Source organism: Pelobates fuscus, chromosome 2 (genome assembly GCF_036172605.1).
Source record: "Pelobates fuscus isolate aPelFus1 chromosome 2, aPelFus1.pri, whole genome shotgun sequence".
NCBI lineage: Eukaryota > Metazoa > Chordata > Amphibia > Anura > Pelobatidae > Pelobates > Pelobates fuscus.
This window is the reverse complement of record NC_086318.1, coordinates 351,682,284-351,708,376: the sequence shown is the minus strand read 5'-3', so window position 1 is coordinate 351,708,376 and position 26,093 is coordinate 351,682,284. Positions and strand designations below refer to the sequence as shown.

The 26,093-nt window shown below is 41.4% G+C and overlaps 1 protein-coding gene across 3 annotated transcripts in view; it reads left to right on the top strand.

The window, feature by feature from the left end:
* MAP4K3 (mitogen-activated protein kinase kinase kinase kinase 3) overlaps positions 1-26,093 on the top strand; it is a 255,671-nt gene that overhangs the window by 139,317 nt on the left and 90,261 nt on the right. For all 3 annotated transcript variants that reach the window (XM_063443637.1, XM_063443636.1, XM_063443635.1), the window contains exon 12: positions 1,311-1,421. In XM_063443637.1, the coding sequence (XP_063299707.1) occupies positions 1,311-1,421 (111 nt within the window). The remainder of the gene's footprint in view (positions 1-1,310; positions 1,422-26,093) is intronic.

The window sequence follows — 26,093 nt, the reverse complement described above, 5'->3', positions numbered from 1 at the left end:
ATGTTGAGAGAGAAATGACAGATGTTACTGTCTACCCATTCCCTATTGGAGTAAAGACTCAGAATTAACATAAGTATTCCCAAGTGTAGTCATTTGCTTGCTTAAGCCTGTGTCCTAATTATAATATAATCAAAATGCTGTAATTCCAATTTGAGATTAAAAATACCTGTTTATGTTCAAATGGCTAAAACTAACATATCTAGTCTCCTGTTGCTTTTCTCAGCGAGAGCTTGGATTCAAAGTATTATTATTATTTATAAAGCACCAACAACTTCCGAAGCGCTGTACAATAGGATTAACCATACACTTTCTAGTACACTGGAAGGATTTTGTACTTATATTAAAGGATAACTATAGGGTCAGGAACACAAACATGTATTCCTGACCCTATAGTGTTAAAACCACCATCTAGCCACCCTGGGCCCCTAATGCCTCCATAAATATAGCAAAATCTTACTGTATTCAAGCCTGAAGCTGTAACTCTGCATGCTGTTAGACTCAGAAAAACAAGCAGTCTGCTGACACCATCAGAACTGGTAGCCTGATCCAATCACAATGCTTCCCCATAGGATTGGCTGAGACTGACAAGGAGGCAGGTCAGCGGCAGAGCCAGCATGATTCAAACACAGCCCTGGCCAATCAGCATCTCCTCATAGAGATGAATTGAATCAATTAATCTCTATGAGGAAAGTTCAGTGTCTGCATGCAGAGGGAGGAGACACTGAATGTTTGGATGCATTTTAGGCAGCCATGACCCAGGAAGGATCGCTAACAGCCATCTGAGGAGTGACCAGTGAAGTTATCACTAGGCTGTAATGTAAACACTGCATTTTCTCTGAAAAGACAGTGTTTACAGCAAAAAGCCTGAAGGTAATGATTCTACTCACCAGAACAAATCGAATAAGCTGTAGTCGTTCTGGTGACTATAGTGTCCCTTTAAGATATCACTAAATAGAAAGGTTTGTGAAAAGGCTATGTGGTTTTCTGGATTGGCTTATTTTGTTTGTTTTTGTTACTAAAACATAGAGTAATTCATATTTATGTGTTTGTTTCAAAGATCACGCATTGTGTGATCAGTTGTTGCTAACTGTAAGGATGTCTTTGATAGGACACGAGTCATCCTTTATTTCAGACGATGGGATCTGGCTCACCTGTGTTCGAATACAGTTATCCATAATTTTCAATGCCAAACAGGTCACATTACTGTACTGCATCCTCCAGTACCCTGAGTGTAAACCGTTTTTTAAATCCAGTAACAAAGGAGCTTGTGTTTACTATTCTCACATAAACCTTTGTCTTGCCTTTTGCAGCATCCATTCGTTACACAGCCTTTAAACCGCACTCTTGCCATAGAATTACTGGATAAGGTGAATAATCCGGACCACTCCATTTTCCACGACTTTGATGATGATGATCCAGAGGTAAGGAAATCCGATACATAAATATTAAGTTTTCCAGTCAGCAATACATTTAGGATTCTGGGCCGTTGGCACATTGCAATGATACATTTAAATGCTTTTGGCAATACATGTGTGTGAGCATTTGTCCAACCTGGAATACATATAACACACACACTGATCAACCACAACATTAAAACAGCAACAGGTGAAGTGAATAACATTGATTATGTTGTTAGAATGGCATATATTAGGCATCAAGTGAACAGTTGGAAGCAGGAAAAATGGGCAAGCGAAATGATCTGAGTAACTTTGACAAGGACAAATAGTCAGAGCATCTCAAAAACTGCAAGTCTTATGGGCTGCTCTCGGTATGCAGTGGTTAGTACCTACCAAAAGTGATGAAAGGAAAGACAACCAGTGAACCGGCATCAGGGTCACTGGCGTCCAAAGTTCATTGATGTATGTGGGGAGCGAAGGCTTGTGTGTCTGGTAAGATCACATAGAATAGATACTGTTGCTCAAACTGCTGAAAAACATAATGCCGACCATGATAGCAAGGTGTCAGAACACATAGTGCATCACTGTTTCGTGCGTATGGGGCTTTGTGGTTACCCCTGTCCACTGCTGAAAGTGCCTTCAATGGGGACATGAGCGTCAGAACTGGAACTGGGCTAAGTATGATTTTATTGATGTTACTCATTTCTTATGCCAATGTTGCTGTCATGGAGGAGAATTGCCCTGGGGAAGTGTTCTCAAGCAGGGCCAATCACTTTACAAAGGGGAAGTTAAGTGAGTATCACAGGGATAGGAGGTAAGAATATAGTAGCTTCTAAGATAATTAGATTTAGAATTTATCTTTATGATAAAATATATATTTTTTTACTTTAAGGGTTCTTCTAGCTATAGTTGAGTCTGGCATGACAGGGTCAATTCAGAAATCCAAAATTATCTAGTTTGAGGGTACTGTAACAAACTAAATAAGGAAAGCTATCTCAAACTCCTGGAATGTTACTTGCTTTCATATGGATATTATCGAGCGTTCTACTGTTCACTTACCTTAATCCAAACCAAGAGAAAAAAGGGGAAGCACAATGTTCACTTCAATCACACTTACATAGGGGTTTATTAAAACACCAACTTGCCACAAAACAATTGGATACCTATTGTAGGAGAATATGAACAACCTTTTAGGTGTACCATGTCGTTAGATGGGTGGACAATCAATCAGACAGAAAATGTGTTTATATTACTTTATCAAAAAGATTGATGAAATGTGTTTGGATGTATACAAATTGACCTTCCCTGTCAATTACCCTTTTTTTGGTTTTGTTCTTTGTTTTTCCACTGGATATTTTTAGAACTGTAATTGCAGGCAGCCATCATTACCTTACTAATTCTTAAACTAATATTTTTACAACTAGTCACAAGTCTCTTCTCCCCCCACGGCAATCAATATGCCCAGCAAGAGGTAATGTTAATAGGTAATGAGAAAGTCTGTATCTAACTAGATACAGTCATTTCAAAACTTAAACCATAGGCATGTTGCTTGGTGAAACAGAGAAGCATCAGGCTCTGCAAACCGTTAATTCAACATGCAACACATAATTGCATTAGAAAATGGATTTAAGCTGGTCAGCTGCATAATACAAGGTAAAACATAGTTCTGCTTGTTTTCTTTCTTTTTTTTCCTTCTGCCTAGAAAGGTTAAGATACATATGGAAGACAGATGGGCCACAGATAATATCACTCATTTCTGGACCTTGTGATAAGTACTTATCAGGCACCCGTAGAGCTTCTTTAAACAAATCCGTTTAGTTACAAGTAAAAAGAACACATGCAGAAGCTTCTTAATACAGAAACAGTGAAATCATTTATACATTTATAATTTAATAGGCGGAATTAGTGATACAGAAAACAAACTCCCAACTATAAACAAGAAAATAAAGGTCTGCTGACCATGTGAACGATAGAAAACAATGATATACTTTCCAGTTCCCCCGAACCCTATCCCCCACCTTTGTGGCCCACATTTCAATGCCGCTTTCCTGTATCTTCTCTGAGTTTAGAATATTTGTATGAGAGCATCACCGTTGCAGGGCTCTCTAAAAAAAACAAAAAACTATTTTATGTATGTTGCCACAAATCAGTTTCTAACTTCATTTGTGTGGTTAAAAGGTGGTGACCAATGAACACAGACAGGTGTTCATATGTTCTAGAATGTAATGTTCTCTGTTCCTTTTTTGGGCAATGCGTTCCAATTATATTTAGACAGTCTTTGTTCTGTTCTGTACAAAATCAATACTGAAATAATTTGAGTCTATTTGAATGAATGAATTTGAGGCTATTTGAATCCATAATTTGTGTGAGCATACCTCCAAAAAAAAATGTCTGTCCCATGTATGTTTACTGGTGTCCAGCAGGGAATTATCCACTGCTAGCACATCATTAGCTGTCCCTGTACTGTGCAAAGTGATCTCATAGTATGGAACCCATGGGCAGAAGCGAAGAGTGAAAGTCAACCCACTTAGTGTTCACTAACTACAGGCTGACATTCCCCCCTTTTCAACAGGCTAGCTCTATTATACCGTTACCAGCATGCCGTAACAGCCCCACTGAACCAGTTCCTGATTTCAGGCCTCTCAATTTTGGGAGGTATAGTATAGTTTTGACTTGGACATGTATGACAAAAACTAATACTGATGTATGCTACAGTTTCTGGAAGGAATCTGGCGCATGAAAATACAGGGTTAAAACTTTGTTTTTTGACTATATGATTATCAATAGATTGCCTAGAAGTATTATATGCAAATTTAGGAAAACTCATACTGTGTACAATATATGTTATAAGTAAGGCCAAACATATAAAATTATCTGGTACATATAACCGATTTTCCTTTCCAATTGAGGAGCTGACACTCTAGTCTAGAGTCTCTTTATGTGGAGACCTTTATTTGTTCAACAAGACTAGCTTGACTTTGTTTGATGGGTTTTAAAAAAAATAAAAATGTAAATGAGCCATTCAGGTGTAAAATTATTAAATCTAAGTTCCGAGAAAGTATGTTCTGTTTGTTTCTATCATAACTGTTCGACTTTTTAACATTTTATCTCATAATCACTCAACAATGTGCATAAAAGGATAATATATCTTAAAACCATACAGAATCCTTTCTTCAGTGTTAGAATGAAAAAAGATCAGGTTGATCAGCTTCCTTGCTCTTTGCTACTTGGCTTATTGAACAATAAGGTATTAAACATAGTTGTATCCTCCTCTCAGGGGATTGCACGGTGGGTATGATTTATTCATGTCCTGTGAAGGTTGTGTCACAATGTCTGCTCTTTTCTTTAGTAATGTTGCGGTATTAACTACTAAATTATGCTTCTAACATGAAGTTCGATTTTCCCAGATGTTTGGTTATTTCCACAGACGACAAAAAGCAGCTTCTCTACATTCTTACAAGTCCGCTATTTTTAGAAAAATGTTATTTAATCAACGAGTTTCAGTGTCGGTATATTATAAAAAATATATACAGTATCTAACAAAAGTGAGTACACCCCTCACATTTTTGTGAATATTTTATTATATCTTTTCATGTGTCAACACTGAAGAAATGACATTCTGCTACAATGTAAAGTAGTATGTGTACAGCCTGTATAACAGTGTAAATTTGCGGTCCCATCAAAATAACTCAACACACAGCCATTAATTTCTAAACCGTTGGCAACAAAAGTGAGTACACCCCTAAGTGGAAATGTCCAAATTGAGCCCAATTAGCCATTTTCCCTACCCGGTGTCATGTGACTCATTAGTGTTACAAGGTCTCAGGTGTGAATGGGGAGTGTGTTAAATTTGGTGTTATCGCTGTCACACTCTCATACTGGTTACTGGAAGTTCAACATGGCAAAGAACTCTGAGGATCTGAACAAAAGAATTGTTGCTCTACATAAAGATGGCCTTGGTTATACAAGATTGCCAAGACCCTGAAACTGAGCTGCAGCACGGTGAGCAAGACCATACAGCGGTTTCACAGGACAGGTTCCACTCAGAACAGGCCTCACCATGGTCGACCAAAGAAGTTGAGTGCACGTGCTCAGTGTCATATCCAGAGGTTGTCTTTGGGAAATGTACATATGAGGGCTACCAGCATTGCTACGGAGGTTAAAGGGGAGAGGGGTCAGCCTGTCAGTGCTCAGACCATATGCCGCACACTGCATCAAATTCTTCTGCATGGCTGCCATCCCAGAAGAAAGCCTCTTCTAAAGATGATGCACAAGAAAGCCAGCAAACAGTTTGCTGAAGACAAGCAGACTAAGAACATGGATTACTGGAACCATGTCCTGTGGTCCGATGAGACCAAGATAAATGTATATGGTTCAGATAGTGTCATGCGTGTGTGGCAGCAACCAGGTAAGGAGTACAAAGACAAGTGTTTCTTGCCTACAGTAAAGCATGGTGGTGGGTGTGTCATGATCTGGGCCTGCATGAGTGCTGCCAGCATTGGGGAGTTACAGTTTGTTGTGGGAACCATGAATGCCAACATGTACTGTGTCATACTGAAGCAGAGCAGGATCCCCTCCCTTTGGAGACTGTGCCGCAGGGCAGTATTCCAACATGATAACGACCCCAAAGACACCTCCAAGACGACCACTGTCTTGCTAAAGAAGGTAAAGGTGATGGATTGGCCAAGCATGTCTCCAAACCTAAATCCTATTGAGCATCTGTGGAGCATCCTCAAATGGAAGTTGGGGGAGCGCAAGATCTCTAACATCCACAAGCTCCATGATGTCTCCATGGAGGAGTGGAAGAGGACTCCAGTGGCAACCTGTGAAGCTCTGGTGAACTCCATGCCCACGAGGCATGGAGAATAATGATGGCCACACAAAATATTTACACTTTGGGCCCAATTTAGACATTTCCACTTAGGGGTGTACTCACTTTTGTTACCAACGGTTTAGACCTTAATGGCTGTGTGTTATTTTAAGGGGACAGCACATTTACACTGTTATACAGGCTGTACACTTACTACTTTACATTGTAGCAGAGTGTCCTTTCTTCAGTGTTGTCACATGAAAAGATAAAATAAAATATTTACAAAAATGTGAGGGGTGTATTTACTTTTGTGAGATACTGTTTATATATTCCGTAACTAATTTCGCCACAATTTCTAGTTTACTAATAAACAATTGAATTGCATCGGCTTATTACAGTTTGCTATATTGTTTTAATTTAGTTTATCTGATATTCATTCATATAGTCCTGATATTCAGATATAGCTCAAATGATTGCACATGCCTGATATGCCGACCTGCTAGTGTTACTCTGAATTCAGTTACAGCATAACGTGAATTACTAACGTTTTGTTTAAGTATTAGTTGTGTATATTTTAGTTTTCAAGGTTATCTCTTGTTTTAAAATCCATTACTCACTCTTAATTTTTTTTTTTGTGTGTGTGTACGTTGGTCCCTTTTTTCCCCAAATAGTTTAAGTTTTGGGGGATCTTTTCTCCTGCATCTCCTCCCGTGCATCGGCGGGGCTCTCGTTTTGCAGCCCGCCCAAAGGTACACTTGTTCCAGCAAGCTGCGTCTTTCATCTAACTCTAGTTTGCCAGCTTCCTAAAACCTGCCATAGCTCGGACCATGTAACAATGCTTTTACTGAGCTTCCAGCTGCAATTTGGAGCAAACATGTCATTATTGCTCATTTCATCTCGGTCTCTAAAAGACATCATTACGTCTTACATTGCTTATTTCAAATACTTTTTTTTTTCTTCTTTCTTTTTTCTTCTCACTCATTTTAGTTACATAAAACGGCATTGCAGAAGTCATCTAGTTTTAGTCCACACCATTCATGTATCCATTACTACCAGGATGTAATTCAACCACATTGTTTTACCTTGTAGTTCACATAATGAGCAATGTTGTCTGCAGTTCACATAATGAGCAATGTTGTCATTTTCTCATTTCATCAGTAGCAGTAGATTTTAACCCAAACACTACCTAAGGGGCCATTTGTGCAAGTAGTATAAATATGAATTCGCCAACCGTGTGGCTCCTTATGCAGAAGGTGTTTGTAATTTCCACTGCATATGCCTCAAATTACTAGTATCTGTAATAATAGTCACAGCCAGGAAACAGATTGCACGTCATAAGGCCAATGATTTGCCTCGACATAAACTACACAGTTTCTATGTAGCTTTGCCTGTTGTGGTGTTTTAGCTTTACACCATTTTCTTGACATTTCAAGGATGGTTGCTTTGCTTATGTTACGTGTACATGTGCTTGAGTGATATAGCACCTGTTGCTTATGCTGTTACTTGCAGATGTGCCAGTGTTTATTTAGCCTGGTTCTCCAGTTATTGGGCTACAGTTTCCATATGTTTCTAATAAAAAAATAAAAAGAGGGGGGAAGGGATTTCGTTAAACACAAGATGGGAACACAGTGCAGAACCCATGGTCTTGAGCATGGATGTTCACCTCCGGGCCACATTGAGCAAAGAGGAATTGACGCACATAAAATATATAATATAATATATTTATATAATAAAACTTCAAAAGCCCTTTTCTTAATTTTGATATTGCAGTTGTTTAGTAGATAACTCCCTTATTTGTTATGCTTATGTGGGATTGCCATATTTAAGAATGTTGAATTAGGGAGCTGTCTACTAAACACATGCACATGTGTGTGTATGTGTATATTTAGCCATAAATATACACATACACACAATAACAGATCTATACACACACACACACAATGACAGATCTATACACACATACAATCACAGACATACACACAATCACGGACGTACACAAACATAATCACAGACCCCACACACAATCGCATTCATATATACATATCACAAATGTATACACACAGTTACAGACCTATACACACAATCACATTCATACACATAGACATACACACAATCAAATATACAATCACCCACATAATCACAAACCTACACAATACACACACACATAATCATAGATATACACAATCACAGACCCACACACATACAATCACAGGCACACAACTACATACAGATATAATTACTGGCATATACACAAAAATCGCATTCATACACACACATTTAATAATTAAGAAGTCCACTCAGACTCCCTACCTTGCTTTGAGAGGGCTGGAATGGATTCTCTCCCTGGTGGCCAGTGATTGCTGCTGTGATTGGATCACTGTGCTCTTCCTGCACAGGTCCCTCGTGCACCCTGTAGTGATGCCGATGCCTGGATGACATCATATCCCAGCTGCCAGGTTACTGCAGGGTGTTTGAGCAAAGAGCACAGTAAGTAATGGGCTTCCAGCCGCCCGGCATCCTGGACGGCAACTGAGCAGCATTACAAGCAGTTGAGGGCCACAGGTTGGACATGCCTGTTTTACAGAGTAATGAATGCATACGTTGCATCACTGAACTGAATTGAAAGATCACTCCCTATTGTCTTAAATAAATAAGAGGAGAAGGGAAGAAGTTAACTTTTTACGATATAGACACCATCTATTCATGTTTTAAGATGGGAGAACTAAAAGCAGTTATACCTTTATTAAAAGCTAGAGTTGTACCAGTGCGGTCGTTTTATTTGTAGTTGGTCCCTGTGAGTTTAACACTAGTCAAGCAATAAAACTGACCAGCACGGCACTGATAGTTGGCTCTCTCACAGCAGTGCTCATAGCTAGGTAGAGCACACAGTCCATGCAAGCCAATACAACATTTTGGTTTACAATGAGACTTTTTCAGGTCTGAAAGAAAGCAAAGTTCGATATACATCAAGATCCCAAAGACAAGTTTGTCATTTGTTTTCCAGTCTAGTAGTTCACATTTGTCTCTGGATTAATCCCCCAAGAAAATAAAAATACTGGAAACACACTTTAAACAAGTCAACACATTTGACAATATTTTAGCATTAAACATTTCAATTGCATTAATGTCATAGCAATAAGCTGTTTGACACCTTTATTAATTAATGTAACATCTGTTGCAATCTCTTCATTAGCTTTATTATCTTTAACTGCAACTTCATGTTGTTTAATTGTCTTTATAGCAAAGATGTTTCCCTCTAGCCAATGTAACATGTATATTTAAGAAATTGTAATAAATTTTATGCAATATTAAATTTTTCTGGACATTTGACTGTTGACATTAAAAAGTGCACCTCATTAAAAGCTGTACTATGATGTTGTCACATTGAAGATGGCCTTCATGCTGATAGGCGGTGCATATTTTTCAGGGTACCTATAAAATAGGTTTGAGGGTAGTTCGGGGGTTTAGACTTCAGATGCAATAGTTACCTTTATCCTGATTACACCTAATGCTACAAACCTATGCTACCATTAAAGGGACACTATAGTGACCAAAACAACTTTATCTTAATGGAGCAGTTTGGGTGTAAAGATATCAGTCTCACTGCTCAATCATCAAAACCACTATGTTTATGCAGTACTAGGTACACCTCCCTGCATGTGACTTACATAGCCTTACTAAATGCTTCCTGTAAAGAGTGATCTAATGTTTACACTTCCTTTATTGCAAATTATGTTTGTTTTATAATTTATTGTATCCTGCTCTGTTAATAGCTTACTACACCCTGCAGGAGCCTCTTGCATGTAATTAAAGTTCAGTTTCCATAGCAGGAGATAACTTTTAACCCCTTAAGGACTGAGCCAAATGTACACGTTTTGGTCAAAATAAAACGTAAACAAAACTTGGAATTTTACTATATGTCTGTTCAACCGTAATTCACCTCTTTTCTATTAAGTGCACCCACACTTATTATATATAATTTTATTCAGGAGAAATTGGACTTTCATATAACATCAATTATTTAGCTATTGTAACGGATCGCCTGGCACCCCGACTGAGTACCTCCGTTAATGGATGCTCCTAGTGCTTCCTGAGGACTCCAAGCACTCTGGCAGACACCATAATCACCGAATCCGAGAAACCTTTTAAATTCTCCCAAGCATATGAATGCTGTAGACCATTGAATAGGAACCATATGAATAGGCTTGTACTCCTAGCAGTCAACTGGAACAGCATGCAATATATCCTTCCCCCCAATAATGAGACGACACATCACTTTGAGGGTAAAACAGGAACTCTGGACTGGCTCATCCAGCCTGGCTTTTATTTCCAACTCACACATACAGGCCACACCCAGGGGGAGGCATAAAAGAACCAATGACATAGATGTTACCTCCCACACATCCCCTCCCCTTAGTGTGACACATAATCCCATTATGCATACAGTGTAAAATATACTTTTACACAACTTTCATAACTTTAAAACCATACATCACATTCACATAAAAATACATATCCACAATCAATCCATTCAGGGGAACAACATATTAAAAAATGGCATGAATCCGACCAGGGGTTCAAAAGTTACTAAAAGTATCTTTTGTTCCTTTCTGGCTGGCAGAAAAACATCCCCACAATGCACCCTGGTTTCCTCCCTTCTGCCCTGGAGTTAATTGGAGAAGTAATCCAATTACCCAGGACTAAAGGCAGACTCCATTAACCACATGGTTGCAAAACAACATAAAACACTTTAAAATACATAAAGTCACATTTACACATAACACACAGACATTTCACCTATCCCCAGATAGCTGGGATCTGCACGCACAAAACTACCGAATAGCGCGCAGATTCTACTCACACAGTACAATTGCCATGGAGCTAAAGTCTTTCCCATAGTCTTTCATTATATGAATAGGCTCCATGGTATGGCTATCTGGGGTATCACATTCCCATAAAGTCTGGTCCATAGTCCAAAGGCAAGAGGCGGGCAATCAGCCCCCTCCAAGGACACGTGGCGAGGTCGGTTTCGCCACACTTCTCCCCTTTACCCCCCAGACTAACAGGGTACTTGACCTCCTGCCGGTCAGTGCCCTTGTTAGTCCAGCAGCCCACCCACAAGACAGAAACAGCAGAGCATCCCACCCACAATAAACAGTTACTACACCTGGGTGAGGGAGAATCATGTCCAGGTTCAGGTGCCTCACCACGGCTGTGTGGGGGACTGGTAGGCTGCCTTGGTAGGTTGCTGAGGGGGCAGAGACCAGCGGTACTCTGTCCTGTTGCCAGCACTACCACGGGAGTAGTCTGGTTGGAGCCTGGTTGCTGGAGACCGACTGTCTCCCCTTTAAATACACCGCTCTGCTGCTGGAGACCGACTGTCTCCCCTTGAGTTACACCGCTCTGCTGCTGGAGACTGACTGTCTCCCCTTTAGTTACACAGCTCTGCTGCTGGAGACAGACTGTCTCCCCTTTAAATACACCGCTCTGCTGCTGGAGACCGACTGTCTCCCCTTGAGTTACACCGCTCTGCTGCTGGAGACCGACTGTCTCCCCTTGAGTTACACAACTCTGCTGCTGGAGACCGACTGTCTCCCCTTTAGTTACACAGCGCTGCTGCTGGAGACAGACTGTCTCCCCTTTGGCTAAACAGCCCTGTTGTGGGGGGGCAGGACCGACCGTCCCTACCCCCTGTGCTGGAAGTGCAGAGACCACGGTCCCATCTGCACAGGTGTGGGGCTTACAGTCTCCCCCTGGTACATTAAGCTGCCGCTGGGGAGAGGTGGTAACCAGCTCCTCTCCCATTAGAACACTCTGCCGCTGGGGAATGGAGACTGGGCTCTCTATTCCCTGTACATTAATGATCCGCCGCTGGGGAGAGGTGGTAACAATCTCCTCTCCCATGCATACTTCCCGTCTCTGCGGAGGGAGACCGACTGTCTCTCCTCCCAGCACAGAGTCCTGCTGTGGGGGAAAGGGGGATGGGCTCTCTATTCCCTGCTGGATACTCTGCCGCTGGGGAATGGAGACCGGGCTCCCAATTCCCAACAAATCACACTGCCGCTGGGGAGGGAGGACGGCTCCTTCAGCTCCCTGTAACTTGGGCGCAGAGACCACGGTCCCATCTGCGCTGGTGTGGGGCTTACGGTCTCCCCTTGGTGGGTTAGGCTGCCGCTGGAGAGAGGGTGTAACAAGCTCCTCTCTCTGAACTGTAACCTGCCGCTGGGGATCTGGGCCGACTGCCCAGCATCCCTGTAGGGCCAGTAGAGAGACCTCAATCCCATCTCCACCTGCCATCTGTGGGTCTCTCCAGGACCAATCTATGAGGTCTGGTTCTGCTTGTCGGGTAGGTTGGAGCTGCACGAAGCTGAGCAGGTGTTGGTAGTCCTGCTCCAGCTCCCACTCCCTTGTTACCAGGTGGGTCATGTCTTTGCTCACCTCGCATTCGTCAGCCCAGACATACATGCCCATCCGGTAGTCGTAGATGTCCCAAAACCTAGACCCCTCCGTGCTGCCAAGATCAATGTCGTCCTCCAAGGCATCCCATAATAAACCCGGGCCATCATAATCATCCCCCTCCGGTAAGTCGTGCTCGGCCGTCCAGGGGGTAAGTCGAATGGTATGCCACCAGAGGGCCTGGTATGCGTTGTCTAGCCAGATCTCTCGCCATACCAGGGTCTCTAGTCTTGTCACCCACTCATCCAGGGGCTGCTCTCCCAATAGATACATGCGCATCGCCACACGCTTCTGTAGCCGCTGCTCATCACTGGGGAGACTCTCACCTCGCCGCCACTGGGCGTCTTCCAGGGCATCATACCAGACTTCCTTTCTGTCTGCATCCCTGTAGTCCGCGGCCGCCTCCTCCTCCTCATCATGGAACGCTGTCCAAAAACTAGCTGATTCCATCCTGCTGTAGCCAGGGGCGCTGTACGGATACTAGCGTTGCCCTCAATTTGTAATTCCAAACGTTACCAGTGTCTCTGAGCTGCTTCTCCTCGCACTAGGACGCCATCCCACCACTTGCCACCAATGTAACGGATCGCCTGGCACCCCGACTGAGTACCTCCGTTAATGGATGCTCCTAGTGCTTCCTGAGGACTCCAAGCACTCTGGCAGACACCATAATCACCGAATCCGAGAAACCTTTTAAATTCTCCCAAGCATATGAATGCTGTAGACCATTGAATAGGAACCATATGAATAGGCTTGTACTCCTAGCAGTCAACTGGAACAGCATGCAATATATCCTTCCCCCCAATAATGAGACGACACATCACTTTGAGGGTAAAACAGGAACTCTGGACTGGCTCATCCAGCCTGGCTTTTATTTCCAACTCACACATACAGGCCACACCCAGGGGGAGGCATAAAAGAACCAATGACATAGATGTTACCTCCCACACATCCCCTCCCCTTAGTGTGACACATAATCCCATTATGCATACAGTGTAAAATATACTTTTACACAACTTTCATAACTTTAAAACCATACATCACATTCACATAAAAATACATATCCACAATCAATCCATTCAGGGGAACAACATATTAAAAAATGGCATGAATCCGACCAGGGGTTCAAAAGTTACTAAAAGTATCTTTTGTTCCTTTCTGGCTGGCAGAAAAACATCCCCACAATGCACCCTGGTTTCCTCCCTTCTGCCCTGGAGTTAATTGGAGAAGTAATCCAATTACCCAGGACTAAAGGCAGACTCCATTAACCACATGGTTGCAAAACAACATAAAACACTTTAAAATACATAAAGTCACATTTACACATAACACACAGACATTTCACCTATCCCCAGATAGCTGGGATCTGCACGCACAAAACTACCGAATAGCGCGCAGATTCTACTCACACAGTACAATTGCCATGGAGCTAAAGTCTTTCCCATAGTCTTTCATTATATGAATAGGCTCCATGGTATGGCTATCTGGGGTATCACATTCCCATAAAGTCTGGTCCATAGTCCAAAGGCAAGAGGCGGGCAATCAGCCCCCTCCAAGGACACGTGGCGAGGTCGGTTTCGCCACAGCTATGAAACATAATTTAATATGAATAAAATATAAAACAAAAATTTGTTATTTTTTTAGTTCTGCGTTACATTTTTGGGGAAAGCATTGGATTGGATAAAATCGGCAAAGGGGCAGGGCCAAACGCCATTCAGAGTCCCCATGCAGAGCGTGGAGACGCTGAACGGCAGTGCTGCCTACTGTGCAGCACTAAGCTAGGAAGCACGTCCAATGGCCATCTGAGGAGTGGCCACTTGGAGGTGTCCCTAGGGGCAATGTAAAAATGCCTGCACATAATGATTATACTCAGACTATAGTGTCCCTTTTACTCTTCCAGGCTTTAGTGTAGAACGTAAATCTCTGATCTGTTAGCAACTGAATCGTTGAATATAGCAAAGCGACTGTAAGCGTGAGAGGTTTAATCCAGGAACAAAACATTTCTGATAGCAAATGGACAAAGCTAGAAAGTTGTAGTTTTAAGAATATCTGAAAATAGACATAAAATGATTTTCTTAAAAAAAAAAATAAAAAAAATAAAACTTAATTATAATTACCTTACCGAACCTTGAAATAATAAGCATTCTTATAGTTAAAAAAAAAAAAAACACTTGCTGGAAAAACTTGTCTTCCTTGAAAAGGTGTCTGTTGGAATGGATGAGAAGAAGCATTTAATCACATAATAATCAAATATTTTTAGAATCCTACTTATTGACATATGAGTCATAAACATGGGGATGGGCAGATAGTAAAATATGGAATTTACTGTTTTGTAGCTGAACACAGTTTATTATCCGAAACAAAATCATTGATGCTCTCAGCCAATCCAATGCTGTAGTTAGTCTGTAACTATAGTGTCTCTTTATCCCTGTAACCTTTGAGAACACCATAAAACCTTTACATGTGGGGTTGAACTTTGGAGACTTAGCTGAAAACAAATATTATGTTTCAAAACAGTAAAATGTAACACGACAATGATAATCATCAGTGAAAGTGCTGTTTGTGTGTGAAAAATGCAAAAAAACAAAAATGAACTTCAACTTTGTCCAGGGTTTGTAACTAAGTGGCTCCTTACAATACTGCACATACTGCATTTTGAATACCCTGGGTTGTCTACTTTTGCAAATGGTATGCCATGATGGGGGTAATTCCATTCCTGGGCTGTGAACGCCAGGCAGTCCTCTGATGCAGGGGCACTGCCATTAGAACGTATCATTACTTCCTAATGTCATTAAAGCCCATGCCATTCAGGATGTAAAAATAAAGGCAGTTAACACCCAAATTGTTTATCCTTATGAAGTCCTGTTAAAACAGTATGTATGCAAATAAGCTGATTGATAGTGTGATCTTTAGTGAGGTTTCTTTTAAAGTTTGAGACTCAAATTTGAACAAATATTGTTCATTGTTGTAATGCATTATTTATATAATGAATTAAGATTGTAGGGTATTTTTTACCCCACTGTTTCCCTTTAATTTTATTTAAAAAATGTTGCTATCATATTTGCTTACTAATGGAATGTGATTTAGAATACATTTTTAGGGCAAATGTCAACAGGGCCCATCGACAACCAAAGACACCAAATGGTAAACTTAAACAGTCACACACAACAAGTGCAAGGTGTTCATTGTCATACTCCTATTACTATATCTTCACAGGTTTCTGGCTCATTGCATTCTACAATTAAATCTATAAACTACAACTGAATCTCAAACATTTGATCAAGGCACTGGTTAAACATCACATTTTCCATATCTTCCACCAAAAAGAAGAGAAAAAAAACGATTCACGCTGAAATGTTGCAACGGCTGAATTTGTAGGATAAAATTATCTCATGCCTGCAGTCTTGATATTTTTTTATTATGAAGTGTTTGAAATGAACACTTTGTTATGCCCTGAGGAAGTGCAGTGTGAAATTGCATGCTTATGCAAGAGTTACAAAACGAAGGAAATTAAAATCAAGGCACAGAAGGAATAAGTCAGGAATGTAATGCATGCATGTGCTTGTATATGGACAATATCTGTGCAATATCTTTATTAGTTTAAAACATGTGTCTTTGCCAGGAACTAGCCAAAGCATGTATATTATTTGTATACAAAGGCACCCTGTGTCACAGTGTGGGTAGGAATAACACAGTGATCACCTAGAAGCATTAACAACCTGGTTTCCATTATTTAGACAGAATGCAAAGTTCTTAACTTGTAGTTAACTTGAAATATCACATGACGGTGTTGCTTTAACTCTTTATTGATGGCTGGTATTTGGAGAATGGCTTTTGGTACATTTTAATGTGTATCTGTCATGGCACACAAAGCTTTAGCTATTATTAGTGCATCAATACTTTCATCTATTCATTGTTCTACCAAAATTGCTGTAATTGCTGTGATATTCCCCTTGCTAATGCATCTCACATTCTCACATTCATGGTACAGGGAATATAGGAACGGAGTGACCGATGCCCTGGCAAAGTTAGCAAGTGTGTTGGTACTTTACTTTGGCATATGTTCACAAACATGGCCAACTGTGCCAAAGAAGAGCAAATGCACTTTTTGACTGGGAGCTGGGTGTTACGATTTGTGTAATGCCCATGGGCCTCCCTTGTAAACTAAAAGGGGTAAAAATAAAGATAAAGCGTTAAAACTACCTGGAATTCAGCACCAGCAAAGCTACCAGTGCAGCCTTCCATAACCTACCTGGCGTCACAAGTATTTGATTGGACTGTTTGCCTGGCTCAGAGCCCATGTTCATGCCCTCGGGCGGGTAGAGTAGAGAGGGAAGAGTTGACAAGGGATCGGATTTAAAAGAATAAAAAAAATAATCATAAATATGGGGAGGACGGAGGGACTGCTTAGGGAGAGGGAGGAAAGAGTCAGGTTGTGAAGATGACCATATCTGTCACCAGCACGCTGTGCAAAAAGATTGGACTCATTCTTAAATTACAGTCCTAGCAAAATAGTATCTGTATATGACAAGACAAATACTAAGCTGCCTTTCATTTAGATTTTTACATTTGAGTTGTAAGTTGTAGTTAAAGGGACACTATAGTCACCAGAACAACTACAGCTTATTGAATTTGTTCTGGTGAGTAGAATCATTACCTTCAGGCTTTTTGCTGTAAACACTGTCTTTTCAGAGTAAATGCAGTGTTTACATTACAGCCTAGTGATAACTTCACTGGCCACTCCTCAGATGGCTGTTAGAGATCCTTCCTGGGTCATGGCTGCCTAAAATGCATCCAAACATTCAATATCTCCTCCCTCTGCGTGCAGACACTGAACTTTCCTCATAGAGATTCAGTGATTCAATTCATCTCTATGAGGAGATGCTGATTGGCCAGGGCTGTGTTTGAATTGTGCTGGCTCTGCCCCTGACCTGCTTCTTTGTCAGTCTCAGCCAATCCTATGGGGAAGCATTGTGATTGGATCAGGCTACCTCTTCTGATGATGTCAGCAGACTCCTTGTTTTTCTGAGTCTAACAGCATGCAGAGTTACAGCTTCAGGCTTGAATACAGTAAGATTTTTACTATATTTATGGAGGCATGAGGGGCCCAGGGGGGCTAGATGGTGGTTTAACACTATAGGGTCAGGAATACATGTTTGTGTTCCTGACCCTATAGTGATCCTTTAAAGGCACCGTAACCACTCCAACTTTTTGAAGAGTACCTCACAGTTGTGCTTAAAGCGGCACTGTCATGCCGAACTTACCTTTCCCCCAATCGATTCCTCTTCTCTCTTTCTCTCAGGATCTGTTATTAATTTCTTCCTGTCTGCTCTAGTTTTCTTTAAAAATTAAGACAAAGTAGGGACTATTTCTTTTCTGGAGGTTTCCTGCTCCATGACCAGCTATGAACAGTGGAAAAGCAAAGTGTGCTTAGTTTCCGGTGGTCAGAGCAATTTTCCCATAATCCTTAGCTTTCCTCCCTGTTCCCGCGATGCTTCCTATCAGTATTGCTGAGCGTCACGTCACTTAGAGAGAACACTGAATAAACTGACGAATTGCATCCTAACAGAATGAGAACAGTTTCTCCATTCGTGTTAGAACTCAATTTGGGACTTTGTTCGGATTGCAATTTCTTTCGAATGAATGTTATCTACTAAGCGGCTGCAAGATGCAGCCACAGCACGAATAGGATCGGAGTTTCATTCATTCTAATGAAATTGCGATCCAAACAAAGTCCAGAATTGCGTTCTAATACGAATGGAACTGTTCTCACTCTGTTAGGATGTGAGTCCTGGCATTCTTGTGAATGTTACTTTGACAAGTAGTACCTAGAGATTGCAGGCCACGTACAAGCCTTCATTGCAATGGTCTTCCCTGATAGCAGTGACCTCTTTGAAGATAATGCACACTACTAAAATTGTTCAGGATAGATTTGAAGAACTTGAAAAAGAGTTCAAAGTGTTGCCTTGTCCTACAAATTTGCCAGATCTCAATCCAATTGAGTATTTATGGGTTGTGCTGGAACAAAAAATCAAATCCACGGATCTACTGCTAATGTCTTGGTGCCAAATACCACAAGACCCTTTCAGAGGGTTTAACCCCTTAAGGACCAAACTTCTGGAATAAAAGGGAATCATGACATGTCACACATGTCATGTGTCCTTAAGGGGTTAAGGAATCCATGCCTCAACACATCAGAGCTATTATGGGAGCACAAAGGAGACCTACACGATATTAGGCAAGTTGTTTTAATGTTGTGGCTAATCAGTGTACGTTATATGTGCCCAGCAAAACATTTGGGTTTTATCCACATTATACTTATTAAAGAAAAAACAGCGCAACTATGCATGCAATTTGCAGTGTATACAAATATTGTCAAAAGTAAACTGGTTAAAAGCTCTCTTAAACAATGGTTTCTTGCCCATAACTTGGCACTTCAGCTACTTTAATAGCTGTTTATATATCAAGGTACTCATAAACCTAAGTATGATGGGCTGAATATAGAATGATTTTTATAAAGAAAACATTGCTTTACTTTACATTTAGCAAATACGTTCTTAAACCCGTCCTCCCAATACTCTGCTGCTTTGTCTGCATGAAATTGCTCAGCCAAGGTATCATTCTTTCCATAAATCTGTTTCTTTGCAAGCACTTTGATATTAATCTGTCATATCACCCACTGCACCTTGTCATTCTTCGTCTGTTTTTATAGCACATATATTATTATTTGATTTCAAAGCTCATTTTCTTGAAGTGCTGTTACACATAATGAAGTCGTACCCAGCTGTCAGGCAGCATTGTATAGCTGAATATTATTGCAAGAATCGGTCCTTGAAAATCTCGCTTTGGAAAACTCATTTTATTTATTAATTTATTTATAAGGTTTAAAAGGGTGTTGTTTTTTTTTGTAAACAAAATAAGTTTACTTCTCAAGACTTTTAGTATTGTTTACTTTTTTTTTAATTTTATGTTATAAAACCATACCTCTGCCTCTCTCATTCCTCCACTGTCTCTCTACTTATCTGAATGTTCAGATCTCTTAAAAGAAATATGGGGGAAGCGGTATGGGTTGTCTGAGGAAACATGTAACTAGATTTAGTTTCAGATTGAAGTCTTGCTAGAAAAGGAATACAAATTTTATTATCCACGACAAATAAATAATAACCGCATTTCACTGTTACTTTCTCCTCATTAGGAGAACAGATGTATAAACAATATGTATTTGTGTATGCTGTGTAATGTGTTTTAATAGCTGGGCTTCCAAAACAGTATGCTAAAAAATATTATTCAGTTGCAGACTTTAAAGCCAGCATAAAGTATGGTCTCTTTTGCCCTTTTAGAACGAGCCTTCCAAATAGGAGTTTTCCTTTCAGTTTTTTAATTATCAGACAAGAAGAAAATAATTGCCACCATTCTTAATTAGACCTTTGCTAATTTGATCCACATCAGTAAAGGAACACTCAAAGTATCACAAGATAACTCTTAGCCAGTGAGCTACGCCCTGCACTGCTGGTCTCCGCTCACCAGACCTAAGGGACGTTCCTGCTTAGGAACTTATGGCCCCCTGGCATTGGTAGTGGAGGTGGGGAGCGGCGCCCAGCAGGCTCCTTAAGAAGTCAAACCTTACAGGTTCAAAAACAGCTTGACTCCTTAAGGCACAACTTGCACCATAACCACTAAAGGGAAAGTTCCTGTAAATTAACTTAGTAGTAAGTTCTTTGACATGTGACTGAAGAAATTGGCCTCAAGATTTAGAGACTGCCTAACATTTTTCCCATCACTCTTTTTGTTAAAATCAAGGTTTGTTTTAACTTTAAAATCTGCACTGTCTTATATATATATTTTTTAATTTTATTTTTTTAATATTAGCCAATTTTCATATTCTGTTGCCACTGCTAAAATGCTCTTTAACATGTGATCAAAATGGCATGCACCATTTTCTTTCTTTAAAAAAAAAAAAAAAAAAAAGGCTATCCAGCTGCCAGCAATAAACTTTTGCATAGGGATTAAAAGTATGTAAATATTTTACTGGAGGATGAGCCTGTTTCAGAACAAGTATAAATACATATTCCATATGAAAAGACACAGGATACAAAACTGAACTGTGAAAAAAACTGTAAACTGAGTATTATGTACAAATTTATATTGAGGTTTTTTGAACTCATAACCATAAAACAATAAAAATGAAGGTAAAATGGTTTATAAATGTAGCTAGAGTCCCAGTGATTGCATAATTTTTCCTGAATGTGTGGAATGTTATGTATCTTTTTTTTTTTTTCTATTCTTTATTTTCGTTGTGCATATGATACAGTAATAGCTTGATGTGACATATGTGCATCAATGAAACACGTAGCAATAAGCAATAGGTGTCTTGGTTAGGTTGCACATTTTTTAAATACATAAAAAGATTATGACCCTAGGTGACCATGATGAGATAGACATTAAGTACTTTAATGTAAAGGAGATTGTGAGGCGTCTTCCTAGGGAGAGCTTAGTGGCATATGTGTGGTTAGAGGCAGGACATTAAATGCAAGATTGCTAACTTGTAGGTAGTGCAGTACAAGATGGTGATTAGGAGTTTGCCTGGCAAGGTTCTCGCCTTTGTTAGGAGGCGTTGTAGTTAGGATCTATTGGGGGCTTTCTCGTGAGGGGTGGTCATCCCTGACCGGGGGGGGGGGGGGGGTTGTTCATGTTAGCTTAGATTGGCATGGGTTGCAAGACTGGTATGGGTCTGTGTGTCATGCTATTCGGGGGGGTCGCCATTGGTAGACGTCTCCCCGTAGTTGCGGAGTGTAATTTGGTGCTCTAGAACAATAAATGAGGAAGAGGTGTAAAAGAACAATGTGAACATGTAACAATCATAAACTTAAACAAACAGCTTGGGCTGTGGCTTGTGCTGCTGATTTTTGGGGTCGTGGTCTGCCTCCTCAGTCGGGGGCCGCTGGGTAGATTGTAGTTGTAGGATTGTCTTGTATATTGTAGCCATTCCATTCTGCATATCCTGGATGGCACCCTCTGCTGTATGCACCCTGTCTGTGGATACCTGCTGTATACCTGTATGGAGAAGTGCTAGCTCTGCTGCCAGGATTTTCTGGAATTCGTGCAACATATTCTGCAGGTCTTGTTTTGTAGCAGGAGCAGAACCATCTGATGTGGCAGTAACTGGGAGTTGGGAGCTCCGAGGTGCAGGCTGTTCCGGTGGCTTGTTCGGGACTGGCTGTGGAGAGGGAACTGAGGGGACTGGGCCTTCTGCGGCAGCCATCTTGGGGCACACTTGGCGCTGTAGTAGTGTCCCTATATCCCCCTGTTCGGCCGGAGTACCTGGCTGAGGTTTTTGGGATTGTCTTCCCATTGCTGCTTCAGTGCTGTGGGGGGCTGTCGCGTTCTTCCCCGTAGCAGCGGGAAGGTCGGTCAGACGTGACCCGAGGAAAAAAGTCTCCAGGCAGGGGAAGGCAGAGGGCGCGCAGGCTCCCGGCTGGCATTTCACTTTGGTCTGCTTCGGTGCGTACTTAAAAGGCATGGATCGATGCGGCAGGGGTTCCTGAGATTGATGAGGGTGGTTTGGAGGGTGAAGGGCTCCCGTGAGAGGTCTCAGTTTGTGGAATAGTATCGGCAGGTCGGGAGCCGTTGAAAATGGCGTCTGTCTCGTCTCGCTCCCAAGCTCCGCCGTTATGTATCTTTTATATCATGTTTGTTTTTGTTTTTTTATTATATTTTTCAGTTTTGTGGGTTAGGATTAAAGTATTTTCTGTCCTGGCAACCGTGCGACATGTTTGTCTTGATCTGTCTGACATTCGTTAGAGTTACATGCTAAAGTACAGTTGCCACCATTCATTCGTATATCCTAATAGTGATATGACAAAGCCAGAGCCGGGAGACACAATTGTGCAGTTTCTGTTTCCCTGGTTCCTCACCTGACATACATTTCACCAATGGGAGAGAGCTGAATTAGCTCTCACCAACCTCTGGCAGACTGGGTCAATGCAGCCCTCACATTATGGACCCCATACTTCTTGTTGCTAGCCAAGAGATTCATAATATAGAATAATGTAGATGTGAGAATGTGGTTTAAAAATCTGACCTTCCCTTTGAATTAGTATGTGTGTGTGTATTTTCTATATATAAAAAAAAGCATATTCATGTAATTTAAAAAGGAGTGATAATTAAACTATTGAAGTGAATGAGATCTATTTCACATTTGCCGGTTTTATAGGGCATTCCAAAACCTTTCTTATTGCTTGGCACTGGCTTGGCCATTGATAAGAATGAAATAGTAGGGTTTTGTTATTATTCTTGCATGGTAGGAGAATACAGGTTTCGGATCAGAGTTGCTGGAAATAATGATATCCCAGTACGCTGTGAATGCTTTCCAATAGTAATCAAACCCCTGCAGGGCCTGCTACGTGCACAGAGTAAATTCTCCTGCTTCTACTGCATAGCCGTCAAAACACCTAGAACAAAGAAGGCTTTTCATTGGAATCTTGCTGCCAGTAGACTTACAGAGCAAGCTAATTATTTTTCCTTTTTTTTTTATTGTATACTAGCAAACAATATACCATTTCCCTTTAAAGTGGATCAGAGTCTTAAAAATGCTTCTTTTTAGAGCATTAAAGGAACACTCCAGGCACCCAGACCACTTCTGCCCATTGGAGTGGTCTGGATGCCAACTCCCATCACCCTTAACCCTGCAACTGTAATTATTGCAGTTTTTATAAACTGCAATATTTACCTTGCAGGGTTAACTCCACCTCTTTCGGGTTCTTAAAACATGCATGAGGACCTCCAGCGTCGCCGGAATCCCCATAGGAAAGCATTGAATAATGCTTTCCTACGGGGAAGTCTAATGCACGCGCGGCGGGGGAGGAGCGTGGCCGGAGCCTGACCTGGATTCAGGTAAGTCACTAAAGGGGTTTTAATCCCTTCAGCAACATGGGATGGGTGGTGGGAGGGAGGGGAGCACCAGGAAAACAAATGTGTTTTCCTGGCACTGGAAAACTTCAAGAAGTTATTAAAGTATTTTTTTTTTAAGCAAAATAGCTCAAACTGAATTCATTCACAAAATATTTGATGTGTATACCCAATCCAGCGTGGAAATCTATTGTAATCTTTCTTATTCTTCCATGTCATTAATCTCATTACAAGGACTTAAAGGGGCAATATCATGAAATTGTTTCACAGTCCTGGTTAGTTTTTTATTAAGTTTTACATACAATACTCACGTGGTAGATGGAAAAAAAGAGAGTGAAGGGGAAATAAATAGCACTCTACTTCATCTAATAATATTCATAATTGTCTACACAAATATCTAAAATGTTACATTAGATACATAATGTGTCAAATTTATACACCCTATGATAAGTAATAAACAATAATTAAACTGTTTCCATACTCATTTTTAACATACGGAATACAGATGGTATGTCGTGCTTTTAAATACCCTCCATGAACCTATTATTTTTAGAAAAGTACTTTCACCTTTCAGTATTTCTCTACTAGTTTGTGCTTCAATTACAGTATATAAAATTTAATTTTAAAGTACTACTAAAGGCTTCTAGACCACTTCATCTCTGGGCCTCTAGTTTTGCACTGGGCCTCTAGTTTGATTTTATTTTTTTTTTATTCTTTATTTTTGACATGCTGAGCAATAACAAGAGTAACATATCAGACAATGTAAAGTCAGTAATAATAATCATATTTAGCAGATCATTTAGATATAATGGAATATATTATATGGTTTCTCTATGGGGAATCATTAGGTTGGCTATGGTCATCAATCTTAATATCAGCCAGGGAGATTGAGCAGCTGCAGTGAGACCAGCGCTAAGAAACCCAAATAAGATTCCTAAATAGAGAGGGGAACACAATAGCATTAAGAAAACATGTTTTCCTAATGCTATAGTGTCCTAAAAGCATATTTAACATTTTAGTAATTTCTTTACATCATCGTTGATGCCCGATTATTATTTTTTTTATTTTATTTTAAATTGGCTATTCTTTCTTTCACAAAGTGTTTTGTTTTAAAAATGTTCTCTTCGGGGGGCGGAGCCGAGCAAGCGAGCTGACTGGTCGCACTTCACAGGGGCTCCAGCAACCTGGGCCCAAATCCATCAATATATCGAGACCCAGTGACACGGTCAGCGAATAACCAGGTCCACTGGACTGACACAACGAGTGTGCATCCAGCGACACCTTCATCGACACCCGGCATGCCTGGGAAATGCTATTGCCGGCTTGGGCCTACCGGAGGAGGGGTTGGGGAAGGACGGCCGCCTTTCCGCCCGACTCTAAGGCCTTCAAGCGTACAGAAGCCGCTTCCCCCCCCCCCCATATGGACCGGTGGGGGACATCCCGGTCCCCGCCAGCAGGGAGATCCCGCACGCCACATCAAACGGCTGTTCCCGCAAACTCCACAGGCAACGTGGCGGCGAGGGCTTCCAAAATGGCGGCACCGTCAGACTCAAAAGCTCGAGACCCGAGACAATCAGATCTCACCCCAGGTACCTGCGACCATGCCGGTGACCCCATCGACGCATTATTTGACCGCTTCTGGGCTAAGTGGATGAAGCGATTGCAAGCAATGCCAGCCTGCCCCACGCCGCCCTCACGGACAAGAGTCTATGGCGGGAGAAAACTGGGGCCTCCACTTCAGGGAACAAAGAAGACACACACTGGGACTCTCCACAATAAAGGCCCTCCCGGGCTGGGAGCGACCAAGGGCATGCCCCGCAAGCGCCGACCACGCAAGAGGAAAGATGCTAAAAGTACTCACCTCCTTATCCCGACAGGAACGACCATGGGCCACACCGGACCCCAGGTCACCGGTAAGAGGGCACTAGCTCCAGCGCAGTCCCGGAGCAGAGGAGACCACCCATCACCGCGACGCCATATGATCCCCGGCAAGCATCTGGATAGGGGGCGCCCGGCAACAGGGTCAGAGGGCCTACTGCATCGACGAGTGCACATAAGCAGAGCGTTGGCCCCACAACAAGGAGGGAACACCACTGCCGATCCAAACTGCCCTACTGCCCCAAACCCACACGCACTGAAGGGAAGTACCCAGTCCAGACAAGGTATCGGCTGACTCTACAGGGAACGTGTATTAACACAAGGCTAGGAACCCAATGCCAACTGTCTCCAATATGCCTCTTGTGAACACTTGCAACCAATTTACTCTACCAGATGACTTTTGATTTCTCTTCACTGTTTTATGTTAACATATTAGCTCGCTCAGGAGTCCACTGGGGGGTCTCACTCACTCATGGTTCACGTTTACTGTGTTAAATCTCTGTTTTTCATGACATTCTTCCTGTACCCAGACAGTGCAGCGATCTAGAGCACGCTTACCATAATGTATGAGTAACTGACGGTAACACACTCTTTATATGCCCTAGCTAAGTTGGTTAAACCTGAGGTTCGGCTGGTAGCCATACAAA